Source organism: Natator depressus, chromosome 23 (assembly GCF_965152275.1).
Source record: "Natator depressus isolate rNatDep1 chromosome 23, rNatDep2.hap1, whole genome shotgun sequence".
Classification (NCBI taxonomy): Eukaryota; Metazoa; Chordata; order Testudines; family Cheloniidae; genus Natator; species Natator depressus.
This window is the reverse complement of record NC_134256.1, coordinates 22,139,884-22,162,209: the sequence shown is the minus strand read 5'-3', so window position 1 is coordinate 22,162,209 and position 22,326 is coordinate 22,139,884. Positions and strand designations below refer to the sequence as shown.

The window sequence follows — 22,326 nt, the reverse complement described above, 5'->3', positions numbered from 1 at the left end:
TGCAGCCGCGGCTAGGTTGACGGCCGGCTGCTTCCGTTGACTAAGCGGCTGCCACTTGGGGAGGTGATTTCACCTTCCACCAGCATCTGCATGGCTGCAATTGGTGAATTTGGAGGTGTCGGGGTTCCCTCCCCACTCTGAACTCTAGGGTACCACATGAGAGACCCCCAAGCTTATTCTTACCAGCTTAGGTTAAAACTTTCCCAAGGCGCAAATTCCGCCTTGTTCTTGAACAGTACGCTGCTACCACAAGTGATTTCGACAAAGAACAGGGAAAGGACCACTCGGAGTCCTAGTCCCCCAAAATATTCCCCCAAGCCCTACACCCCCTTTCCTGGGGAAGGCTTGATAATAATATCCTCACCAATGGGTACAGGTGAAAACAGACCCAAACCCTTGGATCTTAAGAACAATGAAAAATCAATCAGGTTCTTAAAAGAAGAATTTTATTTAAAGAAAAGGTAAAAGAATCACCTCTGTAAAATCAGGATGGTAGATACCTTACAGGATAATCCGATTCAAAACATAGAGAATCCCTCTAGGCAAAACCTTCAGTTACAAAAAGACACAAAAGCAGGACTACACATTCCCTCCAGCACAGTGAATTTCACAAGCCAAAAACAAAAGAAAACCTAACGCATGTTCCAGCTAGATTACTTACTGACTCGATAGCAGTTGAATTGCTTGTTTCCTTGATCGGTCCCCGGGCAGAGGCATCACACAGACAGACAAAGCCTTTCCCCCTCCCCGCCGCCAGATTTGAAAGTGTCTTGTCCCCCCATTGGTCATTTCTTGGTCAGGTACCAGCCAGGTTACCCGAGCGTCTTAATCCTTTACAGGAAAGAGGATTTTATACTGTATCAGAGCTTCTGAACCCCTTCCCTTTATATTTCTGACAGGAGCGTTCGCGGCTGACCAGCAAATGCACCCTGGATGACACAGAAACTTCACAAGTTCTGACCGGCTGCCATGTGGCAGAGACAGGTCCGGCCCAATGGAAAGACCCCTTCTCTCAGACATCTCTTGACATTTCACAATGGGAACCAGCTGTGACCCCTCTGCTGGCCCCGCCGCAAACTCCGCCCTCCGCCCGTCTGTCAAGGTGCCACTGCAGCTTTTGGACAGGCGAGAAAATGTGCCTTTGAAGCTTGTGACCTCAAGACTCAACCCAGGCTCCTTGCCTGCCACGCCTCTGGTCTCCCTGCAATCTGGTCCGTTGCCCGAGTCTGGGTCACGTAGAGTAGATGTAACCCGCACACCTGCTGGGGGTGGTGTTCTGTCCCGTCTAGTGGCACCGAGACCATTTAAAGAGAGAGTGGAATGAGTCTGCTCTACGACCTTCGCTAACGGCCAGTTGACTTTTAGCTCATGCAGTAGAGGCTCATGCACTAAGCCCCAGAGGTCCCCGGTTCGATCCCGCCTGCCGACGAGCGGGGTCTGTTGGCGTTACACAGACACCTGAAGGTTCTTGAATGCTACCGTCAATGGTGCTGCCGCAGGACCTGCCGAATCAAGCAGGGTGATCGACATACCAACCAAGCCAAAACCTCCATCCTTGACGCTCTGATCATCCCCCGCCAACACCGTTGGGCTGGGTGTGTTCTTCAAAGGCCAGAAGACTGACTCCTGAAGCCAGTCACATTCTCCCAACTGAGCCGCGGCCGGCAGATGAAGGATGGACAAAAAGAACGTTTCAAAGACACCCTCAAAGCCAACCTGAGGAAGTGCAATATTGACCCAAACTCATGGGAGACCCGAGCCCTCAACCAATAAAAATGAAAAAGGACCTTGTGGGGAGGATCCCAGGATTTCAAGATCCAACAGAGACAATCATAAATGGGGAAAGGAGGAAAGAACCCAATGCCTCCTGACTTGACGATCCAGATCCGCCCCTTTCACTGGGAGACTTCTGCCCCCTTCATGACAAGATCCATGGATCCTGGCTCAGGCTTGCTAGCCACCTGAAGATCTGCCAGCGATAACCCACTATTGTTTTATGGAAAGCAATCATCCTTGAACACCGAGGGATCCCCGCCCATGGGGAACAGTTGTGGAGAGGGGGCCAGGTTGGAGGGAGAACGCAGCTACATCAGGGCTGGCTCGGGATGCGAATTGCTGGATGGGACATGTGCAACGATATCCTGTTGACCTGTGCATTTTGTCATAGCTTTGTAAGGACGCTATAGGGTATAATGCTGACAAGTCTGACACTCTAATTAGCTTGGAATCTGCTGGAGGGCAAATGGGAGAATATAAATATTCAAAATATGGTCCTGAATTCAAGGGCAGGGTGTGTGAAGGAAGGGCAGAAAAGATCTGGAAACATGCCCTGGAATTTGGGTATGGCCGGTTTCCTGTAACGAGGTCAACTGGCTTGTGATCTTTGTTTTCCACAAATCATAGGTGCCGGTGACTGTGCCGATAGCCAGAGCCTAAGAGCTCTCTTGCTGTTTGTATCCGTATGTTTAGTTATTTTAACAAGAAACCTAAGAAAAGCTGCTCTCTCTCTCTCTCTCTCCCTCTCTCTCTCTCTCTCTGTCGTGTGTGACCAACCAACGAGAATCAGCTGCCTGAAAGAAGCTGTAGTAGTAATAAATAGCATAAGGGTAAGGAATAATTTGCTCAAATGCCATAAGGGATCCAGCTACACCACTAATTCCTGCCAGCAGCGTTCGACAAGGCAGGAAAATCAATGGCAAAGCCCCGATGTTAGCACAGAGTCAGGGTTGATTGGGGGTGGGTCGTGCCCTTGCAGAACAGCTGAGTGGAGCATAATGCAAATCTCTGAAAGCTGGGAAATGCACAGTTAAGGCTGCCCCTGTCACCTTAACTCTGCCCTCTTTCAGCACACCCCGTTAACACGCATACCTTAGGTCTGCCAGCCCCACAGTGGCTGAAAAGTACATGCTCCTCACCTCCTTTTACAACCTGTTTGCATTGCCTGGTTGTCAGCTGTTTGGGTTTTGTTCAATTCCCTGTTCTGCAAGGGGATGACATACCTTCGAGCAACCTCACCTCTACGTTAGGTAGACATGAGCGGGATCAGGGGAGGGGGCTGGGAGCTGGCTCTGTATGACCTTGGGTAAGTCTTCCCCCTGCCCTGTTTCTCCTCCTGTCTCCCCTGCGAAATGGGGAATGATGAAATTTCATTTCCTTTTAAAGCTTTTTTAGCCCGAAACCCAAATCAGAACTGAGCTGAGGCTCCCTGGATTGTTGGCCCCCACCCATGCCCTCCCACCCCACATCCCCGGTGCATGAGTTGGCAGTGGGGACCCACCCAGTGCCATCCCCACACCGAGGGGGGGAGAGACTGGCATGGCTTCTGTGGCAGCCAGAAGTGAGCAGGCTGGTCTGTGGGTGCTGCCCTCTTCTGCCCTGGATAACCAGCCAGGGCTGCCCAGTCAGATGGGAAAACCATGATCTTGGAAGGTGAGAATGTCCACTGCCAGGGATATCTGCCTTCTTCCTCCATCACCCCTCTGCCCCTTCCTCCATCACCCGTGTGGCACAGCTGCTGCTCATGCCAAGAGGAAAGGCGCTGATCCGGTAAAGGGTGGCACCCAGATGCCCCGATTGTCTCAGCAGATGCCAGAGGACAGCAAAAAACCCAGCATGGTCCCTGACTCGCTGACATGGGGCGAGCCAGAGCTGAGCACGGGAGCGGGCCCACCGGCTGGGCCTGTTTCTGAACCGTCTCAAAGCTCCCAGCCCATCTCTGATGATTCAGAGCAGAGTGTGTGGGGGGAACCCAGCATGCATCTGGCTCATTGTGCATCTGAGAGTCAGAGTGCAGGACCTTCCTGACCCTGCAAGCCAAGCCCTGAAGCATGAGGCTGGATTGGAAAAGGACAGGAATGAATGGGGGAGGGTGGGGGCTTCCTAGATTCAAAGGTTCCCCAGGCCAGAGGGGACCCCATGCCTACCCCGCTCAGGCCAGATTGTAGCACATCTCCCAGCATCAGCCTCAAAGCATGCCTTTTAGAGAGACTGCTCATTTCACTGCCGCCACGGCCGGCGGGGACCATGGTGGTCAGCCAATCTGACCTCCGCAGCCCAGAGCCCGGCCCCCAAATAATTCCCTGGGCAGATCTTTTAGGGAAACTTCCCAGGATGGCAGGAAAATAGCCCAGGCTGGAGAAGCCGCTCCCCCCCTTGGACAATTGTTTGGTGGTTAATTTCCTTGCGGGGGGGGGGTGGTTAAAAATTTCCACTCTAAGTCCCAGGTTGAATGTGTCCCGCTGCAACTTCCTGTCCGCCCAAGGAGACTGGGCGAATGTCCCTCCCAGCCCCCAGCCACAAGTAGGAGCAACGCTGGGCTGGCATGGGAATCGGCTGTAATATTTTGTACCAAGCTCGCGTGTGCCTCAGTTTCCCCCCCATGGGCTGCACTGCCACCTAGAGGGGTGGGAGAGGGCATTCGACTCCATGCAGCAGCCCAGAAATGGAGGTGAGACTGGCCCCGTGCTGTCTCAGGGTCCGGGTCAATGACTCTCTCGCTCCCAATCTCTGTGCATGGTAATCCGGAGGGTGTTAACAACGCTGAGCATTTCACAGAGCTCTGCACTCACGTCGGGTCAGGGAGGTGAATCTATCAACAGCTTCCCCTAGCTTGGGACAAACGTCCTGTTAATTACTACGAACTCCCACTGCAAGCCATCAGCCGCTCCTCCTCCACCTCTGGCTCCCGTCCCCAGTGGCCATGGCTGCTAACGATGCCCCAAGCGGCAGGGAACCATGACCGGTAATTAAGACGCTGGGGATGGATCAAAGCGGGGAGCAGAGGTGTAGCCCAGGGGAGGGCCATGCTGCCTTCCCCGTCTCTGTCTGCTCCCATGAGACCTGCGCCTAATGCTTGAGCTTCCCCCTGCGCTCTTAGCTCAACAGGCCTTGGCCGAAAGTCCTTGGGACAAACCAAACTGACAAACTCACCACACCAAGGCTGGCAGGATGTTGAGTCACCAAGAAGGAGGTAGGGGGGGAACATATGAGATTGTGTCCAAGTGGGAATTTTGGTAATGGTTTTTGTAGGAGGCCCACGTGTGCCTCAGTTTCCTCCTTTTTGTGCATTGCTACCCAGTGTGTCTGTGGGAGGGACTGGGACTGAGTTTTCTCTCAGGACAGGCGAAGAGCCAGCGGGGTATATTCGCATCACCATGAAGGGTCTGTTTACCCAGCAGGGTTAGCCCAGGGTGAGTAGAACTGGAGTGAGCTGATGCTGGGTTTGTTAACCCAGGGCTTGAGCGTCTACACTCATGGGTGAGCCCAGGAATTGTGGAACGTGGGGGCCCCAATCTACAGCCACAGCGTCCACGCTGCATTATGCCGGCCTGCGTCCAACCACCCTTAATCCAGGTTTCCCAGCCCACTCCCAAAACCTGACCGTCTCCCAGACTCGACGGGCCAGAGGACAAAGGAAGTTGGGATCATGAGATGCTTTTGGTGGACTCCCCAGCAGGGTTGTGTCTACATGGCAATGCAATAAGGCTTGAACCCTGGCTCCCGGCTTGATTCACACACACACACCCCCGCCCCGTGGGGTCCTGGGACCCTGGGCCAATGGACAGCGGGGACCCCTCAGTTCTCCAGCCTGTGATACTTTTCACACCGCTTTGCTGTGCGAGACACGGCTCCTGGTCTGCTCACATGCAGCCTCCAAAGTGTAAATCATGCCCCAGCTATACTGCCAGCCACCCAGGAATAACACTGTAGAGTGACACCAGCAAATTCACAGCCCCCCCAGCACTGTACGTCGTTTACTGCCCAGCATCCCCTTAGACAACACAAGCTCATCAACAGCCCGTCATTTCATTAACAGAAAATGAGGCACAAGGAGCCCACTGGACACTTCCATCCAAACCCACAAAGGTCTAACGAAAACAAGAAAAGTTTCTTAACTCCAGACCGATAGAGTTTAAATTGAGTAGAAGTAAGGAGGCATAAAAGTCAGAGTTGGTTACAAAGCCATAAAAGGTAAAAACACAAACTAGTCCCTAAATTAACAAGTGACATGACCTTAAAGTGAAAGGGTCTCTCTCTCTCTCTCACCACATGTTCTTTTGCGGGCTTACCAGCTGGATCTTTCAGCCAGGATCACGCCCCAATCCAACGTCTTTTAAGTCGATGCCATGAGTAAAGTTGAAGGGAGAGAGAATTTGTGGCCTCTGTTCCTCAATTTTATCCTTTTCCTCTTTGAGACTCATCCACAGCTGGGGTTCAGCAGTCAGGAACTTCCAGATGTTCTTTTGCCAGGATGTAACTTTCCTGCTCACACATTTCTTTCTGCCAAAGAATGGCCACTTAACCAGGCGATGGCCCATTTGATTACGTTGACACCTCGCCAAGGCATCAGTTTACATTTTGTCTCTGAGGAACTGGTTTGAGCCTGCTTTTCTAAACTTGGATTACAGTTCAGAAATGTCATACAGCAGAATCGTATAACTTTACATGCAGTGTTGTTACACATATTTTATGAGGCCACTAATGTTCAGCAGATTATGAGTTTTCAAATGATATCGCACAAGGCATACTTGGTACAAAATATATCATAGTCTTGAAAAAAGGATGAATGCACTGAGGGCGATTTGTGTGTCAACTGAAAGAGGTTAGGTTTGCCCTTGACTTTGAGCCCTGGGCTTTCCCTGCAGTGCAGACATTCCCTAAGGAATTGGTTGAAATCGACCTGGACCAACAAGATGACTAGACCATGATTATGTCTAAGATTTCCAAAGGGGTATGCACCTCCATCTGAAATTTTGTAGGGGTCCACAAATGAAAAATAGGTTAAAGAACCTCTGGGCTAGACTGCCAAAGCCCCCCCCCCCCCCCCGTCTGAGGACACGGGGCTAGAGGGTGTGAGGTGGTGAAACTGCAGGGCCTGACCTAAAGGAAGAGTGAGACCCCCCTCCTTTGCAGTCTGGAACATGGAAGGGCTTCCCCTGAGAGACTGTCCCAAAGCTGGTCCCGATCCTGGCAGGAAGCTCAGACCTTGTTAAGAGGCATAAGCACAGTAAGACGTATTACAGGTTATACCTACAGCGTAATGGATTAATATTGACAGTCGCATCCCTGATCATCTTGCCTAATACCCATCCCTGGATTTATCCTCCACAAACATCTCATTCTGTTTCGAGCCTGATTTTTCTCTTGGTTTCCACAACATCCCCTGGCAGCGAGTTCCACAGGTTAACTGCGTGTCCACAGAGTCTAAACCGCTGGGAAAAGGGACATTACCATGGGCAGCAGCTAGTCCTGGCTACGAATAATGACAAAAATTTGCGGTCAGCATCATAGAGTGTTAGGAAAGGCTCCATTTCCTGAGGAAAACCCCTTAGCGAGGGAGCTTTTGTGAACGTTTGGATCCTGGTCCTTGTGGACCCAGCCAACTGATGCTGAGCTGGCCAGGCCCAGAAGAACCAGGATCCAACTGTTTGCTCTTCGAGAGAAGGGGAAACCTACTTTATTAGCTAGGGAAGTAACTATATGAAGACTAGCCTTGTGTTGTGTGATTCTTGTTTTGTCTTGTAACCGTTCTCTCTTGAGGCTCATGGAAATTCTTGTTCTTTCTTAAATGAGCCATCTTTGGTTTTATTAGAAGTGCTCATGGGTGGTGTCCAGGAGCTGGGGGGATAAGGGAAAACTGGTAAACTGAGGCATGCTGCACCTTCTGGGGGGAGAGGAAGTGGAATTTCTGTGAGTTGCCAGTTTCCAGGGACTGGAGAGTGCAGGGGAGCGAGTCAGCAGACTTGGCAACTGGCTGCCCTATGATGTTCCATGGGGAGACCTCCCAAGATGACAGGAGTTCATGGAGTCCCCCCATGCCTGCCAGCTTTGGGGGCAGCTCGGTTGAGCATTAATGACTGTTTTCTCAGTCACTGTCTCCCAGGGGCTAATTAAGGCCGGCTCTGCTCCCCCCAGGGCCCGGTTTCTGGGGTTTATCTTTATGGATGGGTGGCCGTTCCTATGCAGATGTTGGGGGAAGGCAGGCGCCAGGCATCCTTGTCCAAGGTGAGGCTGTGTATCGGGGATGGGGGGAAGGCAGGGGAGAGTCTGGGAAAGCAATGCAGGCTGGATGGGGGGTTGGGCAGGGGAGCTGGGGGGGTCAGGGACCAGGACGGATGCGGGAGCAGGACAGCAGGGAAAAACCCATGTCCTGTGCGTCCATCTGTCCTTCCCTCCCCTGGTATCTGGACTCTGAACAGAAAGACGTTCCCCACTCAGAATTGCCTCCGGCAGTCCCTGACCCAGCCCCGGCCCCTCCATCTCCACCCTCATGTGTCCCTCTGTCTAGTCAAGTGCTTTGATGGTGCCAGGGGAAGGACCCTACGTGCTGGTGGGTCCCTGCTCAGCAGACCCTTGCTTGCCGTATGGAGCGCTGTCTCCAGTCTTTGTCCATCCCCTCGGGATGGGGGCTCTCAGGACACCCGGAGCTGTCTCTGCCGTGCCACCTTCAGCATGAGCTTCGATTTCCTGCGGAGACTGCTTCTCCACGTAGTGACAGGCTCAAACTGAGAGCTCAAAGGGGGGACTTGTTTCATACCCAGCCCCCTGAAAAAGATCTGCGAAAAAAGGAGCATTTTCATCAGACCTTTCCCAAGCTTTTCATGGACAGAAGGGGCCATTTCCCGCAATACCCTTGGGTGACCATATTGAATTCAGTTGAATTCTCTTTGGGGTCCTTTGCATTAATTGAAAAGGTTCTGCATTACTGGGGCCCGGGATGACATGAAACCTTTCTTAGGGGGCAGGTGGGATGGGACGTGTTATGGCCAGAAGCTGAAGCTAGACAAAATCGGCCTGTTAACAAAAGTGTAAATGTATAATGGCGAGCATAGTTAAAGACGGGAACAATCTTCTGACAGGCGTGGTGGATTCTCCACCATGGACAACTTTTCAGCCGAGACGAGATGTTTTTCTAAAAGATCTGTGCTAGAAATTCAATGAGGGAAGAGCTCTAGATGTGTCTCTCTAGATGTGTCTCTTTCCAGACGATTGAACCCCTTTCAGGAGTCTGATTTGTCTTGCCTCCCGCCAAGTTTCACCTCACTTCAAAACGACTTGCTTCTGAAATCAGACGTAAAATACAGACGTGTCACCTCCCGCTATTACTGACAAATGGCTGACGTTCTCATTTTTACCACGTAATTATAAAAGAAATTCACTGGAATATAAATATTGTAATTGCATTTCAGTGAATAGGACGTAGAGCAGCATAAAAAAGTCACTGTCTGTATGAAATTTTAGTTTGGACGGAGTTCTGTGACGATGTGACGCAGCAGGGAGGGGGGAGTGTTGACCTGGGAATGTGCCCTGGGGATGGGAGACCTGAGAGCCTGTCACCTGAGACAGGAGGGGGAGGGGGAGGTGACACCTCTGCCCAGGAATGTGGACGGAGGCTGCAGCAGGGAACCTGCTCGGTGGGTTTAGTTTCAGTTTGGGGCTGGGTGGAGGAACACAGGGAACCCCAGGGCTGGGGTCTAAGCTCCCTGCTCCCCCAGAAGGACTTCACTGAGGGGTCCTGGGTGTACCCACAAGCTCTGTTTTGGACTGTGTTCCTGTTGTCCAATAAACCTTCTGTTTTACTGGCTGGCTGAGAGTCTCAGTGAATCCCAGGAAGAGGGGTGCAGGGCCTGGACTCCCCCACACTCCGTGACAAGTTCCCTCATGACTTTTCTGTAGCCTGTTGTAAAACTAGGCAAATATCTAGATGAGCTGCTGCACCCCCCTGGAAGATCTCTGTGTACCCCCAGGGGTGCGTGTCCCCCTGGTTGAGAACCACTGCGCTAGAGGGTCTCCATGAACCCACCCACCTACATCTATGAGAAAACACTTCAAAAGACCAGATGGAATGATGAGTCAGATAAGAACAGAAACGTGGCCAAGCAGCATCAGGAGGCTTGTGTGGGGGATGTCTAAGAAGATGTCAATTCCAGTTACGCATAAAACCCACTCCAGCCTTTTGAAGCTATGCCCTGAAGCTACGTCCTGCTGATAGGTTTGTGGTCATGGTCTGCTATGAACTTGTGAAGTTTCAAGGACAGACCCCAACCAGGGCCCTGGGGCGATCTCTGGGAAGCTTCTTAGCATCCGTGTTGTTGTCTTAAGGTGTTTTCTCTGTCCTGCTTTCACCTTACGACTCAAATCACAGAAATGTAGGACTGGAAGGGCCCTTGATCTATCCAGTCTCCTGAGGCAGGACTAAATATTATCTAGACCATCCCTGACTGGGGTTTGACTAACCCGTTCTTAAAAACTTCCCACACAGAGATTCCACCAACTGCCCTGGGTCATTTCTCCCAGGGCTTCGCTAGCCTGTTAGAAAGTGTCTCTTAACATCTAATCTAAACCTCCATTGCTGCAATTTAATAAAGGTGCTTGCTTCATTAAAGCTGTATATGCTCATTTATACATGTGGGCAACTCTGCAGTTAATAGCCCCTGGAAAGAAAGCACAAATTCCAGATGAAGTGAGCTGTAGCTCACGAAAGCTTATGCTCAAATAAATTGGTTAGTCTCTAAGGTGCCACCAGTACTCCTCTTCTTTTTGTGAATACAGACTAACACGGCTGCTACTCTGAAACCTGAAAATCCAAAGATATTTTTTTTATGATTTTAGCCTAAAATTTTAGGGTTTTGCTGGCCCCGAACTGAGAAAAACATAGGGCTTTTTTGAGGGAAAGCTGGGGATTTTCCATAAAGGTGGGACATTTCCCATTTTGCTGAAAAAAAAAAAGTTTTCCACCTACAGAGGGGAGGGAGAAAGCCATCTGGTGGGAAATTTCTGACTTGTGCAGGTGGACATTTTTTGAGGGAAAGTTTGGGTAGGAGGAGGCAAAATCAGAGCCCTTTGCTGGCCATCAAAGATTTATCATGAACGATGGTCCTTGTGTGTGAGTTGAAAGGGGCAGATCTGGTGTAGAAATGGCCAGACTGGGTCAGAATAATTCCCCTCTCATACAGAATCCATCCCCGGCCCGGGCCAATATCACAAGCTGAGATCCTGCAGAAGAAGGTGGGGGATCTGCAACTGTCCACCCTGCATGAAATTCCCTCCTGACCACTTGTAGCTAGAGATTTCAAACCTCCCTGAAGCATGAGGTTTAAGATCCTTTCCACAATGTTTAGTTAGTTTGAGAGAATCTAACTTTGGATGTTCCTCTTCCCTTTGGAAATGTCCAGTCCCTCTTTGAATCATGCTAGGTTTTAGCCTCAATGCCATCCTGTGGCAACGAGTTCCACAGACCCTATGTGCATGAGTATGTCTTTTGAATTTCTCACTGTAAGTTCATGGGCTGTCTCCTTGTTCCTGTGCTATGTGACAGGGAGGACAGAATCCCCCAAGCTCTTTTCTCTGTCCCATTTTCATCGTGTCATGCTCCCTCTTACACTTTACACAACCCTGATCTTTCTCATCTCTCGTCACAGGAGAGTTTTCCCAGAGCCTGGCCTGTCCCCAAGCCTCTGGTCATTCTGCATTTCCTGTGTGGTGCTGGGGGGGCCCAGGGCTGCAGGCAGGATCCAGATGCAGGTGAAGGGTTGCGAGCATGTTTCCAAACTGGTACCAAGTCTTGTCTTCACTGGCTCTTCGATGAACTAAGCAGACTGAGCCCCTCTCAGGTAGGTTTTCCAGACATCCTGTGTAGCACCTGTGCATGCTTGGAAATATTCAGTGGCGTACTCGCCACGGTGTGACTCTCATAAACTTTAACTCGAATCTTGTGGTATCTAGGGCTTTCCTACAGGCCCCCTCCTGAGTCATGGACTCAAGTCCAGGCTATCACAGCCACCATGGCTAACTTCAACTTCCAGCCACTGGATTGGGTTAGACCATTCTCTGCTAGATCAAAGAGCCCATTATTCAAATTATTGTTCCCCATCTCGACACTTCTAGATTGGCATCAAGTCGCCCTTTAAACTTCTCTTTGTTAAACTAAATAGCTTGTGCTCCTTGCATCTCTCACTATCAGGCAGGTTTTCCAATCCTTCAGTCATTTCTGGGGCTCTTCTCTGAACCCTCTCCAGGTGATCAACCTCCTTTATGAATTGCGGGCCCCATTAACACCAGTTAGGCTGTTTTCCAAGTGGAAGGTTATTTCAGAACCTCCCTCCTTTCTCACCTTGGACTCTATGGATCCTCTTTTCACTCCTTCATGGGTCTTGCAGAGAAAAGAATTACCTGCATTTCCCTCAGCATGTCTGTAACGCTTGGAGCTTGGTATTATAACAATGACTAGAATCCAACCTCATGCTTCAGGGCTTCATTTGATCATCTGAAGCGGTCAGGAAGTTATTTCCCCCCCAGTGTAGTCTAGATGAAATTACTAAAAGGTGGGTGTACAACTGGCCAAAAGAGTAGTTTTCACGGTTCTTGGTCAAACTGGGAAGGCATATCTAGCAGGGTTCTGCAGGGGACAGTCCAGGGTCCGGGACTAGCCAGTATTTTCATTAATGACTTGGATAATGGAGTGGAGGGCTCACTTATGAAATGTACAGCTGATCCCAAGCTGGGAGGGGTTGCAAGCACTTTGGAGGCCAGGGTGTGAATTCAAAGCCACCTCAACAAATCAGAGAATCAGTCTGAATACAACAAGGTGGCACTGAAAAAATGAGAAGAGCAAAGTACTTCACTTAGGGCAGGGACAGGCGAAGGCGCAGCTAGAAAATGGGAAATAACTGGTGAGTCAACAAATTGAAACAGTTGTGAAAAAAGGCTAATATTCTGGGGTGTGTTACTAGGAATGTTGTATATCAGACACAGGATGTAACTGTCCCGCCCTACTTGGCACTGGTGAGGTCTCAGCTGGAATATTGTGTCCGGTTCTGGGCACCACACTTCAAAAAAGATGTGGTCAAACTGGAGAGAGTCCAGAGGAGAGCAACAGGAATGAGGAAAGGTTTAGAAAACTGACCTAGAAGAGAGGGTTAAAAACACAGAGCATGTTTAGTCCTGAGAAAAGAAGAACAGTCTTTACACTTGTTACGGGCTGTTATAATGAGGACGGGACTCCATTGTTCTCTATGTCCACATAATCTGCAGCAAGGGAGGTTTAGGTTAGAGGTTAGGAAAAACTTTCTAACTCTGAGGGTAGTTAAACTTTGGAGCCGGCTTCCAATAGTGGGATCTCTAGTCATTGGAGGTTTCTAAGAAGAGGCCAGACAAACACCTGGTCTAGGTTTACTAGGCCCCAGCATTGGAGGCTGGACTTAATGACATCTTGAGGTCTGTAGTGATCAATGGTCACTTCCACCAAAAATCCTGCCACATTCAGGTTGCTTCCAGTCCCCAAAGACAACACCTGTAACCACCCTGGAATAAAGGTTTATTAACTGGGAAAAAGAGAGAAGAGAGTTGTTCACAGGTTAAAGTGAGCAAATACATACACATCAATGAGTTGTCATTGAAATCCTGTGAGTGACCGACCTACAGAGTTCTGTCCCGTCAAAGTGTCTTTCAGGGCAGACCCAAGAGGTAACCCCTGGGGATCTCTGGCTTCAGTTTGGTGTCTGGCCCTGTCGGAGTTCAAACGACAAAGAGATGGATGATTTTCCTGTGACTGTTTTATTTCCTTCATTCAGCTTCCGAGACCCCAGGATGAACCTTCTTGCACATAGCATTTCACAGGTGTGACAGGGTCATTAACCAATCCGTTGCATTGTGATGATCCTTGGTGGCCCATCTGATCTGGATAGTCCTTCTGGATGGGTGGCGGGGAGGGTTCCCAAGTTCAGAGCAAACAATTTCTAAGTTATAAAGCAAAACATACATATTTTCTTATAGCTTGGAATACCGACATTGTCAGTGAGATTAATGCTGGCAGCAATTTACAAGCATTACATAGAATCAAAACGCTAAATACATTCTTATGAGACTAATCCCTGTTTTGAGCAAAACTACCATACAGGTGAACCGCTCTGGCCTCCAGCTATGAATTTGTTAGTCCTTAGCTTTTGCCTGCTGTCTTGGCAAGAGCAGGCGCTTGGTTTGCCAGTGTCATAGAGCATCAGTCTGGTAGACAAAGGAATACTGAGTGCCGGTGTCTGGAAGTTGAAGCTAGACAAATTCAGACAAGACGTAAGGTGTAAATTTTTAACAGCAAGGGTCAGTAACCATGAGCAGAACTCAGTGAGGGTTGGGTTGGTGTCTCCAACGTGGAACAGTTTTAAAACAAAATTGAGCTGTTAAACTGTTATCCAAAGAGGGCTGGCATAATTCGTCAGCACGTTACATCACTAGTGATTCTGTTCTCCTCTCCACTCAGGTGCCACCACGGTCCCTCGCCATGGACTATGCCAACTGGACATCTGTCTCTGAGTTCGTGCTCCTGGGTCTGTCCGAACGCCGGGACCTGAAGCCGCTGATCTTCGCAGGGCTCCTGACCACATACCTGGTGAACCTAGCTGGCAACTCTCTGCTGCTTGGGGCAGTGTGGGCTGACCCCCAGCTCCGCAGCCCCATGTACTTCCTCCTCAGCCAGCTGGCTGTGCTGGACATGAGCTTCGCCTCCATCACCCTGCCCCAGGCCCTGGTGCATGCCCTGACCCAGCATCGGGCCATCCCCTTTGCCAGCTGCATGGCCCAGCTCTTCCTCTTCATGGCTGTGGGCAACATGGAGGGCTACCTGCTGGCTGCCATGGCCTATGACCGCTATGTGGCCATCTGCAACCCACTGCGCTATGCTGCCGTGGTGACGCGGCCTCTGTGCCTCAAGATGGCTGCCGCCTCCTGGGCCGTGGTGATCCCCCACTCCCTGCTGCACACCATCATGGCCACCCAGCTGCGCTACTGCAGCCACTACCTGCAACACTTCTTCTGCGACCTGCCACCCCTGCTGCACCTTTCCTGCACCCGGCCCTTCTCCAATGAGTTGGCAGCCTTCACCGAAGGTGTCCTGGTGGTGCTGGCCCCTTTCATCTTCATTCTGGCCTCCTATGCCTGCATAGGGGTCACTGTGGGCCGCCTGCGCTCTGCCCACGGCCTGCGCAAGGCCCTCTCCACCTGCAGCTCCCACCTGACCGTGGTGACGCTCTTTTATGGCTCTGTGGCCTGGATATACTTCCGGCCAGCATCCAGCTATGTCCAGGAGCGTGACCAGCAGGTGGCCATCGTCTACACAGCGGTGGCACCTGCCCTGAACCCCCTCATCTACAGCCTGAGGAACAAGGACGTGGCTGCAGCCCTGAGGAGGGCAAGGAGGAAGGTACTGGCTCGGGGCACGTGAGTCCAGCCTGCGGCTCCATCAGTGCACTGGGTATGGACTTTCCACCCAAGATGTGTCCAGGGAACCTTTCCCCCTTAGGTCCACCAGGATACCTGGGTTCTTTTCTCCTCAGACATAAGGCTGGTGGAACTAACACATATGCAGGGTCACACCCACCTACACACACACACTTACATGCAACCCAAGTCTTTCCATAGAAAAGGGGGTAAATTAAGGCATGTTCTCAAGGGCATGGCCAGACTGGATCAACCACAAGATCTGTTGTATTAATTTAGATAGTATAAATGGGCCCAAAGAGTCAAGGTTGTGAACATAAGACCGGCCATACTGGGTCAGACCAATGGTCCATCTAGCCCAGTGTCCTGTCTGCTAACAGTGACCAATGCCAGGTTCCCCAGAGAGAATAAACAGAACAAGAATCATTAAGTGTCCGTCTCCTGTTGCCCGTTTCCAGCTTCTGACAAACAGAGGCTAGGAACACCATCCCTGCCCATCCTGGCTAATAGCCATTGATGGACCTATCCTCCATGAACTTATCTAGTTCTTCTGTCAACCCTGTTATAGTCTTGGCCTTCACAACATCCTCTGGCAAGGAGTTCCACAGGATGACTGTGTGTTGTGTGAAAAAAAATACTTCCTTTTGTTTGTTTTAAACCTGCTGCCTATTCATTTCATTGGGTGGCTGTAGCGGGGTGGTTACCCCGCTCTGGCCCTGAAGTGGTTAAAGCAGCCCTGGGGAGGGCTGCAGCTAGGGAAAAGCTTGGCTGATTGGGGGAAGCAGCCACAGATGGGGCCATGCCCCAATCACGCCACAACTGGCCCTATAAGAAGGCTGAAGGCCAGAAGCTGGGGAGTCTCACTCTAGCCTTGGAGCGGGAAGGGTTGAGCTGCCTGAAAGTGAGGTACCTTAAGTGGAGCAATGCTGGGGAAGGGCAAAGGGAGTGGGAGAGCTCCAGCCTGGTAAACCCCCGGGCTGCAGGCCTTGCTAAAGGCCAGGAAAGGTACTGGGGCTGCAGAGGGCCAGCCTGGGAATAGGCAGAGGCAGCTGGTCCTAACCCCTTGCCAATGATGAGTGGCCATTACACTGCAGTCTTCCCCAGTGAGCAGGGGTTAGATGATGACTGGCAGTAGCCACTGAGGCAAGGTGGGTTTAGAGGGTTGGGGTTCCCCAGGGAGGGGAGACCCAGAGTGGGTGTACTGCTGGGGCAGAACCCCAGGGTAAAGGGCACTGGGGTCCAGGAGGGACACGGGGGCCAGTGGCAGGCAAGACATGGGTCTGCTCCGGGCTGGAAGAGCTAATTCCCGAGACAACCAGCAGGAGGTGCCATGCCGGTGAATCATCGCATCATTACAGTGACCCTTAGTTCTTGTGTTATGTGGAGTAAATAACACTTCCTTATTTACTTTCTCCACACCCGTCATGATTTTATAGACCTCTCTCATATCCCCCCTTAGCTGTCTCTTTTCCAAGCTTAAAAGTTCCAGTCTTCTTCATCTGTCCTCAAGTGGAAGCTGTTCCATGCCCCTAACCATTTTTGTTGCCCTTTTCTGAATCTTTTCCAGGGCAATCTATCTTTTTTGAGATGGGGCAACCAGATCTGCACACAGTATTCAATATGTGGGCAGACCGTGGATTTATATAGGGGCACTATGATATTTTCTGTCTTATTATCTATCCCTTTCCTAATGATTCCTAACACTCTGAGAATCCATGAAAAAGCCACAGCCCCTGAGAGGGAATCATACCTAGGACCTTTGGCTAGAACTGCAGGATCTGGTACAACCTCATACAGCCCCATTGGTGGCTTAGCCACTGGGTAAGAAGCAGTGATAGAGGTGCCTTGGTGCCTTGGTGAAGGGTCCCCAGGTCTTTGCAACTCAGTCCTGACAAACTCACTCCACCAAACACCTGTCTTAGGGGATCTTTAGCCATAAAGAGGAAACTGTGAGGTATCTCCAGAAAGCTTGTGACTTATCACGACTGTGAGATGTGTGTCCAGGTAACATTTAAGGAATAAAGTAACTCTACTGAAAGTCCACTTGTGGTGGGTTGCCTTTGTATTAAATGAATTGAAAAATACCACTACTCCTGTTTCTTTTTTACAGTGCAAATATTTGTAATAAAAAGAAATATAAAGTGAGCACGGTACACTTTTTGTACTCTGTGTTGTAAATGAAATCAACATATTTGAAAATGGAGAATTTTTAAACAGAAATGGTATTCTATTATTGTTTAACAGTGTGATTAATCGTGCAATTAATGACAATTAATGTTTTTAATCTCTTGACAGCCCTAAATATATATATAACGAGGTGGTGCTTTTTATATTCACTATCTTGCTTCATGCACACGCACATACTGTTCCGTCTGTAGCCTTGGAAGGATTCATTTTTTTATGCGTAAGCATCGACCTCCCCCAATGCACGCAACCTGGCGACGAAATATTTCTGCTCACAATCATCGAAACCGGCAGCAGGGCAAAGTGGGAAATCTGCTGCTTGAGAACATCTTAGCATGGGATCCAAAGATATTTACCATGTCAATTTTGCTGGACCTTGTGATGCTGACAATTTGTGTTGACACAAAAACAACAAGGAGTCTGGCAGCACCTTAAAGACTAACAGATTTATTTGGGCATAAGTTTTCATGGGTAAAAAACCCACTTCTTCAGATGCATCAGGTGCCACCAGACTCCTTGTTGTTTGTGTGGATACAGACTAACACAGCTACCCCCTGTGTTGACACGGGTAGCAAGCTTTATCTTTTTGAATCGCAACGTCGGTTGTCATGAAGCAATGATTCGCCGACCTCTCCCGTCATTTCTTGCAACTGTGAAATAAATAAATAAATAAAATTAAAAATGCTTCAGTCACATCCTCTTGCACCGGTGTGAAAATGTAACCGGGCTTAGACGCTTTGTGAATAAACGCCAATGGGTTTGTATATGCAGCACTATCACTGGAGGGAGTGGCTAGTTCTGGGGGACAGGGAATCGGGTAAACGGGTCTTTTCCCTCTCGGGGGCACCGGCTCTAATTTGGCATCAGGGTAGTGCACTGGCCAGCTCCGGTGGGCAGGGAAGGAGAGAAAGGCCTTCCTCCCATAGGGGGCGCCAGCTCCCATCCAGTCCAAAATCCAACAGCTGATCCTGGACCCCGTGTGACACGAGGGGTGTTCTCAGTCTGTCACCGACAATGTGAGACCCTAATGGCCAGTGGCCCCGTCCAGTCTCTGCACTTCACAGCCCCTTAAATGCTCAGCCCCTCGTAAGGGGGCTCTGGACGGGACGCAGCCCATCCGCACCTTCTCCTAACCTTTTGAAATCAGCTGGTCTCCTCCACATGTCTTTTGGACACAGGGATCTGGGGCGCCATAATTGCGGGGTGCTTAACGACTTCAAGCATCTCGCAGAGCTCTGCGCTAGCAGCCGGGGGAGAATCTCTGAACTCCGTCCCTTGGAGAGATTGTGGGACAAAGGTCCTGTTAATTACCACAAACTCCCACCGCAACCCATCAGCCGCTCCTCCTTCACCCCCAGCTGGTGGGGGCTGCAGGGGGCAAAATTCATGGGGGGCTGGAGGGGCCTGGATTGCAGTGGGGGCTTGGAACAGCAGCATTCTTGGGGGCACAATTGATGGGATGCTGGAGGGGGCAGAATTGGGGGGGCAGGTTTGGTTTTGGGGCTGAGAAGCAGAACAAATTGCTGGGTAGGAGAATGGGCTTCTGTGGGAGCAACAGGAGCCCCCCACTTCTGTTCCTACCGCTTTCAGTGTCAGGACATTCCCTTCAGGGAGTCCAGGGACGTAAACCGCCATGTCGCCCCTCTGCCTCCTCATTCCCCCATCCCCTCCTGATCTAACCACTGGATACTACCCTCCTCACATGCACAAGGCAACGGGGCCCTTTCTGAGACTAGAAAATTCACACCCTAGGTGAAAGCCCAGTTCCGGGAGGGGAGTCGAGGCTAGTGATTAGAGCAGGGGGGGCCTGGGAGCCAGGACTCCTGGGTTCTCTCCCCGGGTCTGGGAGGGGAGTGGGGTCTCAAAAAACACAGATGCCCAGCCTCGGAAGCACATGGGATGGCATCTCCCTCCCACCATGCTGGGTGCAAAGGGCCGATGCCCTTGGTGCCACGCAGGGACTGGCAGCAGGGCAGAAGATCCGAGGCTGTCCCTGCTAGAACGTGGGTTACTGGGAGCACTTGGGGGTGGCGGTGGGGGTGGGGGAGGGAAGCTGTGGCCCAGCTGCCCTGGGCGCCAATTTCCCATGCAATTAGCCACCTGCGTCTGAATCCCTGCAGACAGGAGCTGGGGGTGACGTGCTTGCCCAGCCCCTCTGTCTGCGGGGCCTGGCTGGCACGGTGGGGATTGGCTCAGGCAGAAGCCCTGGGAGTCAGTACCAGGGGAGGACTCGTGGATGCCAGGGAAGGGGGCCATAAAAGCCTCAGCACCACCCGGGTGGAAAGCAGCGGGCACCAGCCCCGAGAAAGACGCAGACCCTGCCGCTGACCAGGTAGGGCAGGTGGCCTGGGGCAGGGACGGGACCAGGGGCCTTTCCTGGGTTGGGACACCCTCTCCGCACTGACCCCCATCTCCTCCTCGCTGGCTGAGTCCATCTCTGCTCAGGGAGCTGTCCATCCACAGTCACTGGGAGCCAGGATGCCTGGGTCCCGTCCCTGGCTCCAGGAGGGGAGCGGGGTCTGGTGGGTTAGAGCAGAGGTGGCTGGGACCCAGGACTCCTGGGTTCTCAGTGGTGAATCCCTCTATGCTTTGCCCATAAAGGGCTCCCAGTCCCTCTATCTCTCATCAGGAGGCAATTTTCCTTCTTTCTCTTTAACAGTCCTCCTGTCTAATCCCTGCCCTGCTTGGGGGAATCCCCTTAGCGATTACTCCACCCCCCTCGGTACCTCTCAGCCTCGGCCCCCCCCGTGTGAGTCCTTATCTCTTCTGTCAGGCCTGGGGCCCCTCTCTGAACCCCCCACCCCAGCCCTGTGTGTCCAGTTCAGTCTGGGATGGGAATCACTGTTCAGGGCTGGGGGGGGTCTCCCCAAAGCTGTCTGCACCATCCCCCTCTCTCCTCTGTTCCGACTGTGCACCCCCAATCACACCAGGGCCTTGGGGCTCTCAGCCACCAACCCCGACCAGGTTTTCCTCTCCTGTCAAAGAGCCTGGCTGGGAACTGTGTCCCTCCACGCTTTACGGGGATGTGTATTATGGTACCGCGAAGAGGCTGCAGATGACTGCGGTCGGGGGCGGGGGCGGGTTGCACTAAGCAGCGCACAGATCAGGGCTCCCTCATGCCAGGCGCTGCCCAGACCCCGACAGAGATCAGGGCCCCATCGTGCCGGGTGCTGCCCAGGCACACACTGAGAGACCGGCTCTGCCCTGGAGAGCTCCCAGTCTAAATGCACCAGGGGAAGCAAAGCCCTAGAGTTGTGAAGTAACTTGCCCAGCGTAACCCAGCTGGTCAGTAGCGGAGCTGCGAAAAGAACCCAGGAGTCCCGAGTGCCCGTCCTGCTGTCTGCCCACGCCACATTCCCACGCTGCCTCCGGGTCCCTCGATCTTATCTCCCTGCCCCAGGCATCTTTGCAGCTCCCTGCAGCTCAGTAGCGCCTGCAGGTTTAAATCACCGCCCCCTCTTTCCAAAGGGAACACCGTGAACCCCGCTTTCCTCACCAACGCCTTTCACCTGCCAACATCCCCAAAGAGTGTTTGGATGTTGGCTTATTCTTTGCTTCGTAGCCTAAACTGTTGTGTGGCGTTATGTGTGTCTGTTCCCCAACTGCTCCGCCCCAGAGGTGGCTGCATCTCCGTGCCAGGCCAGCCCTCCCCGAACACCAGACCCTTGACACTAGGAGCAGTGCCATCCCCACCCTGAGCTGAGAGCACTGGCAGAGGGGCAGGCTCTCACCCACGCTCTCTCCCCACAGATCTGTGCCCCCCCATGGCCGGGCCAAACCGGACGGTGGTGACCGACTTCCTCCTCGTGGGCTTCTCCTCCCACCGAGACCTAAGTCTGCTGCTCTTCTCGCTGGCATTGCCTGTCGTCCTGCTGGGCCTGGCAGGGAACCTGGGCCTGGCGGTTCTGATCCGGGCCGAGCGCTCCCTCCACACCCCCATGTACCACTTTCTCAGCCACTTGGCGCTGCTGGACCTCTGCTCCTGCTGCGCCGTGGGCCCCGTCATGCTGTGGGGCCCGCTGGCCGGCTGGGCCGCCCGCCCTGGCCCGGCCTGCGCCCTCCAGATGTTTCTCTTCGCCACCGCGGGGGATGCCGAGTGCTGCCTGCTGGCCGCCATGGCCTACGACCGCTATGCTGCCGTCTGCCGCCCGCTGCACTACCAGGCCGCCGTGCCGCCCCGCCTCTGCCGCGGGCTGGTGCTGGGCTCCTACGCGGCCGGGGCGGCCAGTGCGGCTGTGCACTCCGGCCTGGCCTTCCGCCTTCCCTTCTGCCGCAGCCGCGCCCTCGACAGCTTCTTCTGCGACATCCCACCCGTGCTGGAGCTGGCCTGCGCCGACACCAGCCTCAACCAGGCCCTGCTGCTGGCCATCTGCGGCGCCATCCAGAGCGTCACCCTGCTGGCCATCCTGGCCTCCTACGGGCTCATCCTCGGGGCCGTGGGGCGGGCGGGCTTGCGCCGGGCTGCCTCCACCTGCGGCTCCCACCTGGCAGCTGTGGCCGTGCTCTACGGGACCCTCATCTTCATGTACCTGCAGCCTGAAGGCAGCTACGCCGCACAGGCTGACAAGATGGCTGCTGCCTTCTACACCGTGGTCATCCCCACCCTCAACCCCGCCATCTACAGCCTGCGCAATGATGACGTCAAGGGGGCCCCAGCGAGGCGGCTCCTGGGCGGGCGCCGCGTCTGAGGGGGCTGAGGAAGGGGCTGGAGGAGGGGGGGCCGAGGGAAGGGGAGATGGGGCAAGATGGCTGCTTAGAGTTGGCACCGGCATTGGTGTAGTGCCTCAGTGTAGATGAGTGGGCGTAGGTAATGCACCTCCCAAGGAGGCGGTAGCCAGGTCTTACGGAGTAATTCTTCCATCGACCCAGTGCTGTGTACACTGGGGGTTAGCTGGGTTTAGCTACATCTCACCTGGGTGCGGATTTTTCACA

At 52.5% G+C, this 22,326-nt stretch overlaps 2 protein-coding genes across 2 annotated transcripts; both read left to right on the top strand.

Annotated features, from left to right (window-relative positions):
• Nucleotides 1-14,275: 14,275 nt before the first annotated feature.
• On the top strand, nucleotides 14,276-15,214 carry LOC141976653 (olfactory receptor 1J1-like). Its single transcript, XM_074937752.1, has one exon. The coding sequence runs from the start codon at nucleotides 14,276-14,278 to the stop codon at nucleotides 15,212-15,214; it is 939 nt and encodes a 312-aa protein (XP_074793853.1).
• Nucleotides 15,215-21,158: 5,944 nt separating this feature from the next.
• LOC141976893 (olfactory receptor 5C1-like) lies at nucleotides 21,159-22,082 on the top strand. Its single transcript, XM_074938061.1, has one exon. It carries the CDS (start codon nucleotides 21,159-21,161, stop codon nucleotides 22,080-22,082), a length of 924 nt encoding a protein of 307 aa, XP_074794162.1.
• The last annotated feature ends 244 nt before the right edge of the window (nucleotides 22,083-22,326 follow it).